General features: G+C 40.6%; 1 protein-coding gene across 1 annotated transcript in view; it reads right to left on the bottom strand.

The window, feature by feature from the left end:
• raver2 (ribonucleoprotein, PTB-binding 2) overlaps positions 1-13,265 on the bottom strand; it is a 95,222-nt gene extending 81,957 nt beyond the window's left edge. Inside the window, exon 1 of the mRNA XM_053635972.1 lies at positions 12,074-13,265. Coding sequence (XP_053491947.1) covers positions 12,074-12,322 — 249 coding nt within the window. The 5' untranslated portion in view covers positions 12,323-13,265. The remainder of the gene's footprint in view (positions 1-12,073) is intronic.
• Between the last annotated feature and the right edge of the window lie 390 nt (positions 13,266-13,655).

Genomic DNA, 13,655 nt, shown 5'->3' with positions numbered 1-13,655 from the left:
GTAATGACACAATCATGAAATTTGACAACACTGATAATTGAAAATATCTACTGCATATATATACACACACACATTAAATTTTTTTGTACTTTTTCTTAATTTCTTTGTAAGTCTTATTTATTTATTTTATTAAAAAAAGAATTATATATATTATATATATATACACACACACACACACACACGTGTGCGTGTGTGTGTGTATATATGTATATATTCTTTTTAAATAAAATAAATAAATAAGACTTACAAAGAAATTAAGAAAAAGTACAAAAAAATTTAATGCTTCTTACAATCTATTACGTGAAAAAAATTATATGTTCATATATTAACAATATTAATACTAACTCAAAATAACAACAATTATTTGTGTTCTTGCTGGGTTTCATGCTCGGCTCTCTTATATAATAGTTAATTTTTTTTTACTGCAACAGCAATAAAACCACATCACTGATCTAGCATTTCTGATAGTTTGCAAGGTTACAACTTGCACACTGATAATATTACTGTGATACAAACTCAAAGCCCTCGACTGAGAACAGCAAATAAAATACGACGGCAGAGCAATTTGATTACATCAGTGACCTTACATCATTGAATGAAAAGAGGCTAACAACATTCAAATCTCCTGCTGTCGATTTCCTGTAACTACAATGCTTTGAACAGTGTTATAAATAAAGGAACGATCCATCACTTTAATAAAGGGGTATCGCACTCCTGCTCTTACGCATCAACAGCACACTCCTGAGACTGTGTGTCCAGGGACTTTAATAAAGTTTTATGTACAGATGAGGTCATAAGTTTACATATGCCTTGCAGAATCTGCAAAATGTTAATAACTAGAAAATAAGAAGAAGAAGAGGGATCATAAACATAGTTCTGCCCTGAAGAAGCTATTTCACATAACAGATGTTTACATCTAGTCCTCAAGACACAATAATAACTGAATTTACACAAATAGACCGGTTCAAAAGTTTACACATGCTTGATTCTTAATACCGTGTGTCGTTATCTGGATGATCAACGACTGTTTTTATATTTTGTGAGAGCTGTTCATGAGTCCCTTGTTTTTCCTGAGCAGTTAAACTGCTTACTGTTCTGGAAAAATCCTCCAGGTCCTGCACATGATTTGGTTTTCTAGCATCTTCTCCATATTTGACCCCTTTCCAGCAGTGAATATATGATTTGTGATGAGATCCATCTTTTCACACTGAGGACGACTCAGGGACTCTATTACAACAGGTGCAAACATTCATCGATGCTCAAGAAGGCAACATGATACATTAAGATACAGAGGGGTGTAAACTTTTGAACAGGATGATCGGTGTAAAGAGTGTTGGTGTATAATACAATCTGACAATATACATACGTATGTATATGATGTACAGGTGGTGAGTTGATTTGGGTGAAGATTGAAAAGTGTGTCGTATGCCTGAGTTTCAGTTTGCAGGGAACTGACTGAGGTGCTGTATAAACTAGGAAACCAAACAAGCTGGAGAAATTCTCAGCCTAAAAGCCATGAAATATTTTTTTTGAAAATGGATTAAATTTTCAAACGTCATATTAGTCATGACTGATGCTTAAAAAAGAAAGAAAGAAAGAAAGAAAGGAATCGCAATAAAATGAAGTACACTGTGACTGACAACTTGGCAGTTGACAGAGAGACACAGACAGAGAGAGAGAGAGAGAGAGAGAGAGAGAGAGAGAGAGACACACACACAGAGAGACCGAGAGAGACAGAGAGAGAGACAGACAGACGGAGAGACACAGAGAGAGAGACTGAGAGAGACAGAGAAACAGAGAGAGACACACACAGAGAGAGACAGATAGAGAGAGAGAGACACAGACAGAGAAGGAGAGAGACAGAGAGAGAGAGACACAGACAGACAGAGAGAGAGACAGACAGACAGACAGAGAGAGACAGACAGAGAGAGACAAACAGACAGACAGAGAGAGACAGACAGAGTGAGAGACAGAGAGAGAGACACAGACAGAGTGAGAGACAGAGAGAGACACAGACAGAGAGAGAGAGAGAGACAGACAGACAGAGAGACACAGACAGACAGACAGAGAGAAAGAGAGACAGAGACAGACAGAGAGAGAGACAGAGACAGACAGAGAGACAGAGACAGACAGAGAGACAGAGAGAGACAGAGAGAGAGAGAGAGACAGAGACAGACAGACAGACAGACAGAGAGAGACAGACAGACAGACAGACAGAGAGAGAGAGACGGACAGAGAGAGAGAGAGAGACGGACAGACAGAGAGAGAGATGGAGACGGACAGACAGAGAGAGAGATGAGTAGTGTTCCCTGCACAAGGTTGGCAAACATGTGAAAAGTCTTTACTTAACCTCCGGTGTGCTTTTAACACACAATTAAAACCTAAAGCAGTGAGACTTCTCGCTTTAATTACCAGGTTGTTCCAAGTGTTTGCTCTTTAGAATGCTCTTCTCTACAACTGGCAGCTCCCCACACACACACACACACACACACACACACACACACACACCCCTAGTCTCCATCATTATTAGTGCAGAGGCTTAATGGAGAAGTGATGTTCATACGTTAAAGTGTCAGTGCTGCAGATATGTAAATTATGTAAATCAGTGTAAACTGAACTCCATCAAACACAGAGTTCACTGTGTGCTACAGATCTATATCACTTTCACACACACACACACACACAGAGAAACACACACACACACAGACGCGCACACACAGAAACACACACACACACAGACACACACACACACAGAAACACACACACACACACACACACAGAGACACATCTCTTCCTGCTACCTTTTAAGGACAGACAGCAAACGCTGCTGCCAGATCCAATGTGTGTTTTGGTACGAGAGGTAAAACAGAGATGTCTGTAGTTTCCAGCAGGCCGAAAGTGACTGGCGTAAATATCGGGCTGCTGGCTGTAATGCTGCTGCCTAAACATTCTTCCTCACATGCTCTATATCGGCTGTCAGGACAGTCATGTCCCAATCAGGCACGTTACAGTGGGTGGACGTTTGCCTTTAGGTTCTGTCTGTGTACAGACATTATTACACCATGTAACCTTTCCTGTGCAGACATAAAATAAAAACTCTCTGGTCTGATACGGCTCTCTCTCTCTCACCACTTTCACCCCACCGGCCTCATATTACAGAACCGGCGCCATCGACGTGACCAGTGCAACTCTCGCCATCCCTTCATAAAAGATTTAAGCGCATCCTGTTTGTTTTCTGAACTTAGCTGTAATATACACGCCCATTCACACTTCTCTCCAGGTTAACCGTACTACAAATGCATCCAGACAGCAAGACAAGACATGCTTTCAGGCGACGACTGAAAAACACCATTATAGACAGACATTATAGACCTCGACTGGGAATCTTTAAAGCTGTCAAATTTCATTGCAATCCCGTACAAACAACCCGTTCCCAGGAAACAGCGCAAAGAGGCGGCGACTAAAACCATCTGTGTTTAAACCTCTGGACAATTTTACCTGAAATTCATCCATAGTGAAATTCCTGGTACTGTTTTACAAATAAATGACTCGAATAAAATCGAGTGATAATAAGCTGTCACGAATGCATCTACTGCCTTTAGATGAGGCACGCTTTCACAGGAAAATAATCAACAACGTTGATTACACCCCGAAGCTGATTTTTCCAACAGTATACCCTAGAGTGTTTAATTCCTCTTATACCACAGCAATGTGCCAACACTAATAACATTTATTTATTAAAAATACATCAGGGGGGCATGGCGGCTTAGAGTTTAGCACGTTTGCCTCACACCTCCTGGGTTGGGGGTTTGAACCTCTACTCCACCCTGTGTGCGAGGAGTTTGCACGTTCTCCGAGTGCTTCGGAGGTTTCCTCCGGGTAGTCCGGTTTCCTCCCACAGTCCAAAGACTTGCGTTGTAGGCTGACTGGCAATTCCAAATTGTCCGTAGTGTGCGACTGTGCCCTGCGATGGATTCGTACCCTGTCCGGGGTGTCTGTGGCCTTGTGACCCGAGTTCCCTGGGATAAGCTCCAGGCTCCCCGCGACCTTGTGTAGGATAAGCGGTATGGAAAATGGACGGATGGAAAAATACATCATACTTCTTTATCAGTTTATGTGGAGCATCTGCTATACGTACAAGTGTAAGTTATATAGAAATTATAACATCATCTGACCAATATGATTATGTATTCCTGTCTTGTGCCCAGTATTCCTGTGATGGGCTCCAGATCTATCGTGGCCCTGAATGGCAGTGGTGGTGGCTCTGGGTTACTGATCAGAAGGTCAGGAGTTCAAGCCCAACACTGCCAAGCTACCACTGTTGGGCCCTTGGGCAAAGCCCTCAACTGCTCAGTTGTACAAATGAGATAAATGTAAGTCGCTCTGGATAAGAGAGTCTTCCAAATGCCGTAAATGTAAATGAATGAATAATTTCAACACAACAGTACCAGGAATTTCACTATGGATGAATTTCAGGTAAAATTGTCCAGAGGTTTAAACACAGATGGTTTTAGTCACCGCCTCTTTGCGCTGTTTCCTGGGAACGGGTTGTTTGTACAAGATTGCAATGACCTTTGCCAGCTTTAAAGATTCCCAGTCGAGGTCTATAATGTCTGTCTATAATGGTGTTTTTCAGTCGTCGCCTGAAAGCATGTCTTGTCTTGCTGTCTGGATGCATTTGTAGTACGGTTAACCTGGAGAGAAGTGTGAATGGGCGTGTATATTACAGCTAAGTTCAGAAAACAAACAGGATGCGCTTAAATCTTTTATGAAGGGATGGCGAGAGTTGCACTGGTCACGTCGATGGCGCCGGTTCTGTAATATGAGGCCGGTGGGGTGAAAGTGGTGAGAGAGAGAGAGAGACGTATCAGACCAGAGAGTTTTTATCTTATGTTTCTGGGGAAAAAGATCCAGAAACCTGTTTCCTACAAACTCCCATATAATGGATGAAAAATGTAAACTTTCTTATAAAGGAAGGCTGTTGACCATCATAATTTTATGCTGCATTTAACTGAAGGAAGAAACTCAATCTCTATCCTCCGACTAGGAAAAAGCAAAGAAAACACCTCCTCAACTCCTACTTGAGTAGAATTCCTACAATTCCATTTCTAAAAAAAGGTGGGACACTGCGTAAAACTGTAAATAAATGTAAATAAGACACAGAATGCAATGATTTGCAAATCTCATAAACCCATATGTTATTCACAGTAGAACGTAGAAAACATATCAAATGTTTAAACTGAAGAAATGCACCATTTTAAGGAAAAAATAAGGTCATTTTGAATTCGACGGCCGCAACACGGCTCAGAAAAGTTGGGACGGGGCAAGAAAACATTCGCTTGTTAAATCTATAACACTGACTATACAGTTTGCTGCTTACCTCCTCAAGAGGGGGTATATATCACACATCACTCATAACAGTAAGCTGGATAGCTTGTAGCTGACAAAAGATGAACTATCGAGGCATCCATGTTTTTTCCCCACTTTGTAGCTCAAGGTCAAAAATGATGTAATTCTGAGTTCTGACTTCCGATGCAAGTCGAATGCAGCCTTACAGCAAATCCTTCATGAATTCATGGGTCAAGGATGTGTGTACATGAAGCTTGTATAATTCATGCTTTCAGAGACGACCTGCTTCTGTAGCGGAAGGAATCTGTGGTAATGTTTTCCCAGTGTAGTCAGTTTAACTCTAATTGTACGTGGACATCACGAAAAGTGCATGAACCCGCAAGCACTTTCTGCTGTATAACTCCAGTGTTGGAAAAAACTACATCAAACTAGCTGCATAAAACTACATAAGAACAGCGCTGACAAGACTTTCTTTCATTACAGCACCTTTACTACAGACTGTAGGTTTGGATTTGTGTTAAAGTCACCTATCTTAAACATGTACTCATGGAATGGGGTCGTTTCAGTTTTCCAGGATTTTTCTCAGTATATGAAACATGTTTGTCCTTGGAAATCTCCATCCATCCATTTTCCATACCGCTTATCCTACACAGGGTCGCAGGGAGACTGGAGCCTATCCCAGTGGACAGGTGGGGGACACCCTAGACGGGGTGCCAACCCATCGCAGGGCACAATCACACACTATGGACAATTTGGAAACGCCAATGAGCCTACAAAGACATGTCTTTGGACTGGGGGAGGAAACCAGAATGCACGGAGGAAACCCTCAAAGCACGGTGAGAACATGCAAACTCTGCACACACGGGGCCACGGTGGGAGTCAAGCTCCCGACCCTGAACGTGCGAGGCAAATGTCCGAACCCCAAAGCCACCGTGCTCTCCCCTGTCCTTCATCATCTGAAATATGAAGTACTAGAGATGCAGTAGATAATAGTTTAGGTAGGAAAAAAAAACAACAACAGAGTGTTCCTTTAACTCCTCACTCACAGTGCATCAATTTCATTCTCTCCCATTCTATCTCAGGCTTAGGTAAATGGAGCCAAGTATTCGGTAATTCACTTTCCCAGAGCTCCCAGAGAGAAAGCAGTCGTCTCGCTTCATATGTAATCAGAGCCACAGAGACTCCTGCATCAGGATAAAGCTGCAGCATCACCCCAGCCCAGCTGCTTTACGCACACTGTAATGGCCCTTAAATGGGCAGAAAGCCTGGCTGGGAGACACTGAGGCATGATGGGTATGGATTAAAATGTCAAGAGGATTCTGCTCAGCAACGTGTGTGTGTTTGTACTGTTAGAATACTCTATAAAAGTATAATCATGCTGCAATAATTTCAACATCTGGAAAAAGCAAGGTACACTTTGAGAGTTATATATCCTTGCCTCTGGCCTGTAGACTCACACACACACACAGTGAGAATGATACATTCCTGCACAGTCAGCTTGCACATTTCCACAAAAGTGCTGCCTTCAAACGTGATATTCTAAACACTACCCAAATCCACAATCTTGCCTCCCTGTGATAAGACTCCTAGTCCTGGCGATATGACAGTGCAATAGCAAGCAACTGATTTGAAAAATCTATTTAAGTCTATTTTTGCATCAATGATTTCACGTTTCCGTTTTTTTCCATGCTTAATGTGTCAACTGTTCTGTTAATATGAAACTTTTTCTTTATGCAGCTTCACTGCTTTATTGGTGCTTCGTTTGCAAAACTAAGTATTTAAGATACACATAGTTTTGCATTAAAATGCCTTCAAGTATCGCAATATAATTTTTGCCAACACCTAAAACATTCCTAGTTAAATTCTTCAAGGCATTATTTGAATGATATTTACATTTTGAAACAAAAATGTAACATGATACAATTCAAGGTATTATTAGGTTTTATATTTTTTAATACCACAGCAATGACTACATTTACATCTTGAATGAAATCAATGCATCAACCGTATCTTTATTTACTTCCAAATTTTACTGGAAAAATGTATAGAAGAGGCAAAGTATGCTCAACATCAAATCAATATAAGGTAGGATTAACACCTTTTACTATTATTAGGAACTTTTTTCCCTCTAGTGATAGAACACTTCCTGAGAGACATTAAGAACTAATGTTCTGAGAGATGCTAATGTTGCATTAGGGAAATATCAGATTTACTCTAACTATAGACAGAAGGGCACCAGACATCTTTGTCAGATGAGCGGTGAAGTCACTGCAGGGCATCTTCATCTCGCTTTGCTAAATCCTGCTCTTTTAAATGCCATTGACGTTCACACAATGCTTACACTACATATGACCATGGATTCCATGGAATGGTACTCTATAGTTAGAGTAAATCAGATATTTCCCTAATGCAACATTAGCATCTCTCAGAACATTAGTTCTTAATGTCTCTCAGGAAGTGTTCTATCACTAGAGGAAAAAAAGTTCCTAATAATAGTAAAAGGTGTTAATCCTACCTTATATTGATATGATGTTGAGCACACTTTGCCTCTTCTATACATTTTTCCAGTAAAAGGTGACGATACACAGTCAGTCAGGACGCTGCGTTAGATAATGGGATAACCGTGTTTTTTTTTTGTTTTGTTTTTGTACTTTTTACTGGTTCTCAACATAGTGGGTGTCATTTTTCCATTTTAATAGTCATGTGTGAATGTACACGTAAGCCAAACCAAGTAAAAAATTTCCCAGATTTTTTTTTCCTACTTGTGTGCGTATGTTGAGAACCAGACGCCCGTAAATTTGCATTTGGTGATGCTCACAAAACTCCATCAATCACAAAATAACGTAGTCATCGTGTACGGACTGACTACGTAAATTTACATGCGCTCAGGAGTACGACTTGGACGTGAACGGTTTTCCGAAATTACAGGATTGTCATGAATTACCGTTACAAAAACGGCAACGACGTCAACGTTTTCGATTTACAAGCTAGCACTTATTTTCCTCTCTCTGGCGGACGAGAGACTTAATTTGATGACTTAAAGCTTATAAATGTTACAGTTCGAACTGAAATTGCTGCTCGCAGTCACTGCCCTGTTAAAACTGATGTACACTTGTAGTGCATTATGGAAATCCTCAGCTAGAGCTTGCTTCAATAACAGAATCATTGACGAGCTGTGCAGAGCTTTGAGAGCTTTTTGTGTTACGCATTTTCATGTAGAACTTTAAACCCAATGTGACTGAGCTGCTGGATTTTTTTCTGAGTCACGGTCTCCAGTACACACACACCAGGGTTGTGTAGCCAGTAAATAATGATATTTTTGCTCTCAGATTGATCATCTCAGTGATTAAAATATTAAAAAATATGAAGCTCTGTATCAGCAAGAGAGTCAAAGAAACAGCAGTCTCTTCAGCACCAAGACAAAAAGAAAGTGTGATGCTTTCTGGGAAGCCATGCTGTTCAACAACCCCTTATTGCCGATAGCTCACAAACTTCACAACAGTGACAATTTCAGAATCAGCATGAGCTCAATGAAGACAAATAAGATTAAGAAGAGTATGTGAAGGTTTATTTATTTATTTATTTATTTATTTTATAGAAGTTCCTGTTTCTAAAGCATAATGATGAAAAATCACCCTCCTTTAATCTGCCATTAGCCTTTTCCATTTCTTTTGGTTTGTGCAATATCACTCAAGATACCTATTCTGAATATTTTATTTCATTTCATGAGATTTCCACACCAAGGTGCACTGGTTATGAGGAGCTAGTCATGTCAAAAATAAATTAGGGTAAATTAAACACACACGAAACCTACAGAGGAGAAGGTTATGTGAAAAGGGAGCATGACAGATAAGGGTTTTAAACCCAAATTACAATAAAACAAGACAAAAATCCAAAACGTCTGATGAAACAAACAGAATTTTATTCAGTCTCCAGGCCTGAAGTGAAGAAGGAAGGATGCAGTGTGTGCTATATCTTATGCAAATCTTACATAACAGATATGTCAGTAAGAATGGACAATGGTTTGTCCAGAAATCTCCCAATGAGCGAGTTTATGCCAGAAGGAATGGGGGGTGGGGGGAGGGGGGTTTCACAGTGACTTAGTGGTTAGCACGTTTGCCTCACAACTCCTGGGCTGGGCGTTCGAGACTCGCCTCTACCCTGTGTGCGCAGAGCTTGCATGTTCACCCTGTGCTTCGGGGGTTTCCTCTGGGTACTCCAGTTTCCTCCCCCAGTCCAAAGACTCCATTGTAGGCTGATTGGCATTTTCAAACTGGACATAGTGGGTGAATGTGTGTGCGATTGTGCCCTGCGATGGGTTGGCAGCCCGTCTAGGGTATCCCCCACCTTGTGCCCCAAGTCCACTGGGATAGTCCCCTTTGTCTGTTATAGACTTTTTCTGCAGGGTAAGGCTACTAGCGTCCCCATTGTTTAAATCCACACCCCTTTGCCTTTTGCTTGATAAATGTGACCACAGAAAGAAAGAAAGAGAAAGACAGAGAGAGAGAGAGAGAGAGAGAGAGAGAGAGAGAGAGAGAGAGGGGTTGACAGGGACAGCAGAAGGGAAAGACAGATAGGAGCAGGAGGTGCTTTGCCTGACATGTGTCCTCTCTGATAAGTCATCACTGCGTAACCCACTCACCTCAGGTCTGTATATCTGACACCTAACCGTTTCAAGAGTGTTACTCAAGAGCAGCTGTGACGTGGGCATGGGTTTACAACAGCTTTTATATTCATCTAGGAGGCTCAGCCTGGCATTATTCTCGATCTCAATTCAATCATGGCATGGTAGAGCACCTCAGTCGATTCAATCTTCAAGAGAACCTCTTTACTGATTAAAGAGAGCACGAGTCTACTATAGACCTTATGAGATGTCTGCTGCTATTATCTCAGTGAGCTGTCAATGGATCCAAAAATATTACTCTCTGCTCAATAAGGCCCGCAGATCCACTCACACAAATAGTGTCTCCAACTGATCAGGGTTAATCAAATCACAGCTAAATCTTTGCTAAAAATCTGATAAAATGAACTAAACTGAATTGATTTTTTTTTTTGACCAAGGTGTGGATTCATTTTCTATAACAGCAGCTCAAACAAATCAAACTATATAAAGTATTAATGCAGTCATTCTAATACATTTTTCTTCACAGGGACATGTGTGGTGCACACTACAATAATGCAAGGCAAATAATAAAGGGATTTTTAAAAAACAAAACAAAACATAGTCTTTAATTCTGTGAAACTTCCTGTAAGACATTTATGGAAGGAGTTTCCATTGCCAGTGCTTCGTAATGGTCCATACGTTTCCCACCGCACGAAAGTCTTCAGGACTACTAGTAACACTGCCTTAATAACATAAACTGAATTTTTTTTTTTTGTCTTATTAACCTCAAGAGAGAGAGAGGGAAAAAAAAAGAGCGGCTAGTGAAGTGATGATTGTTTATAGCTGCTATAATGGAAGTGATTACTTTTTGGTGGCCGTTCCATAACATTAAACATAGCTGTAAAAGGTTTTTTTTTTTTGGTTATTTGTTGCTGTCTAGTTCATTAATGAATGAAAAATCTTAATCGATGACAAATTGTGGTATAAGAGAAATAAAGCACATAATCGACATGCTTATACGACGGCACCTGAAAGGAAACTGTAGGTATTGATGCCTGCTTACACAGACACATTATGTATTACAATACATAACAGACAGACAAATAAATAAAACACAGAACAGCTTAGAAAAATGATCTACACATCTTTAAGTATAAAATAATGAAAGTACATGGCATTTGGTTGACATTTGGTAGAAAGGTACCAGAATAAACATACCATTTGAACATATTAGGCCTATCTAGTACAGCAGAATGCTGAACCTGAGGTAACCTCTATTTGTGTGAAACAAATAAAGACTTTCCTGACCAATATAGCACTTTCACACACAGAAATGTTTGTAAAAATAGACTCTTTCTTCATCATTACTGACTATTCGCATATAAACCACCCAAATGATCGAAAAGTAACTTAGCTAGACGTTTAATGGGTCGAACTTTAACATGGGAGACCTTGTTGTTGTTTTGCTCCTTGATAGTCTACAGATGATGTTTACAAGCTCTGTTTAGCATTTATTTGGCATTTTTTTTACTGAAATAGTTTCAGCGACAAGGTTTATTCGAGTTTTAGAAGATTTTTCAGTAACTTTATTTCTCGGTTGATGTTCATTTTGATGCTAATGTCACAATTTTGCTTTCCTACAGCTTGTGTGGATCTCCTCACATGAACTGGGACACAGCTTGTTTTCACAGAGTCGAGGTTCATCTTGATTGATTTCTGTGTGTGTGCTAGTTTTATATGGGGTTAGAGTCAATATTTTTAGTGGTTTAGAAATGGACTATTCAGAATCAGGGGTAGTTTGTGTGGCATTTCTATTAATCGGGAGTAACGTGTCTATATTGCAGTATAGAGGGGAGAAAAAAATGCACAAACTATAGTACAAGTCATTAATTTATTATTTATTTATTTATTAAAATAAAATTAAAAAAAGAAAAAACTTTCCATGTTGAAAAATACGACTTCAAACTTTCCTGTCGGTACGGACTGGAGATGTATTCTCACTTAGTCTCCATCCGAAACCACAGAGCATACTAGATAAACAGTGTGAGGAAGCAGTAGGTCCATACTAAAACGACTATCCGTACTATTTAGTAGTGAAGCGCGCGCGTTAAGACGCTGTACCTGGTTAGTGGCGTCCTGCGGCAGGTTCTTGATGACAATCTTTCTCCTGTTGCTCAGTTCTCTCCGAGTTTTCTCCAGCCTCCTTTCAATCTCCTCCGGCTCCAGCTCGGCCATGTCCCGGAGGATGGTGTCCTCAGAAGCCCCGTCCTCCTCCGGCCGGCTCTCGGGGCTCTCCGAGTCCTGCACGGGGGAATTCGGGCGCTCTACGGCGGGCGCTGTGGGCGGCTGCATGGAAGAAGCGGCCGCCATTTTTGCAGCGCGCGGTACGAAGAGTGAGTTGAGTCGGGTGGGAGCCTCGCTTCTCTCTGCTGATCCCCATCCACAGCGGACTGAACACTCACACACTCGCTCTCTCTGCCTCACTCACTCACTCTCTCTCGCTCTCTCTCTCTCTCTCTCACACACACACGTTCAGCGTGCGCTCCATCTGTCTATTGAGTACGCCTGGCGACCTCCACCGATAGAAACATGAATAGAGCTGATGGGGTCGAATAAACAGAACAGCTGCAGATCTCATCCACCTCAAACAGATCCCACACAGACTCACTACAATCCTTCCCAAATTCAAAGTGCACCAGTGTTTACAAGATCAAACATCATTATCCACTTGTAAGAGAACCCTAAAGGAATTAAATTCACATGTAAGCACGTCCTGCTGAAAAGCAACAACAACCCAAAGATAAACCATCACAGAAATTCTAATGGTTTCCACTACAACTACCATTACAAGCCATCAGCTAACCACTAAAACCATTATCATTACCGGTCCTTAATGGTATCCTCTAGACATAATGTGCCGCCAGCAGAAGGCAATAAATTACCAGTAGAGACCCACAGGGACTGTTAAAACCGGATATAATTCCCATTATAACCCTTAAAACCATTTCAAATTATATGCGGGTTTCTGTTGTTTTGGGAGGTTTTTTTTAGCAGGGCAAATTTTCCCCATATCCAAGTCGAGTTGATAAATCATTTCACAGTCCCTCCAGGATTTCATGGTTTTGCGATCAGGGTCATGGTGGATATTGGACCTTTCCTGTGAACACTGGATGTGAAGCAGGAATGCACTCTGGATGTGATGCCAGTCCATCCATTCATCACAGTGCACCACCTAGACACTCATTTACACCTAGGGGCAATTTAGTCCAGCCAATCCGCCTACCGGAATATTTTTGGGATGAAACTGGTAAACCAGACTTTAACCCAAGCTCAGGATTAAATTGTGGACCCTGGAACTGTAAGACAGCAATGCTACCCATTGCAGCACTGTGCAGCCCAGGTAAATAACTTAAAACATTAATAAAACATTTAGAAAACAGCATTTTACCGTTCCCAGTCCACCATCAGAACACTTTAGCTTGAAATCTGTGATCATTAAATTACTTTAAAATTGATTATATATATATATATATATATATATATATATATATATATATATATATATATATATATATATATATAGATAGATAGATAGATAGATAGATAGATAGATATAGATATATATAGATAGATAGAGAGAGAGAGAGAGAGAGAGAGAGAGAGAGAGAGAGAGAGAGAGGCATTAATCTGTGATACACCCTTT

The sequence above is a fragment of the Ictalurus furcatus genome, chromosome 11 (assembly GCF_023375685.1).
Source record: "Ictalurus furcatus strain D&B chromosome 11, Billie_1.0, whole genome shotgun sequence".
NCBI lineage: Eukaryota > Metazoa > Chordata > Actinopteri > Siluriformes > Ictaluridae > Ictalurus > Ictalurus furcatus.
Note: the sequence above shows the minus strand (reverse complement) of the source record. Positions and strands in the feature narration are given on the sequence as shown.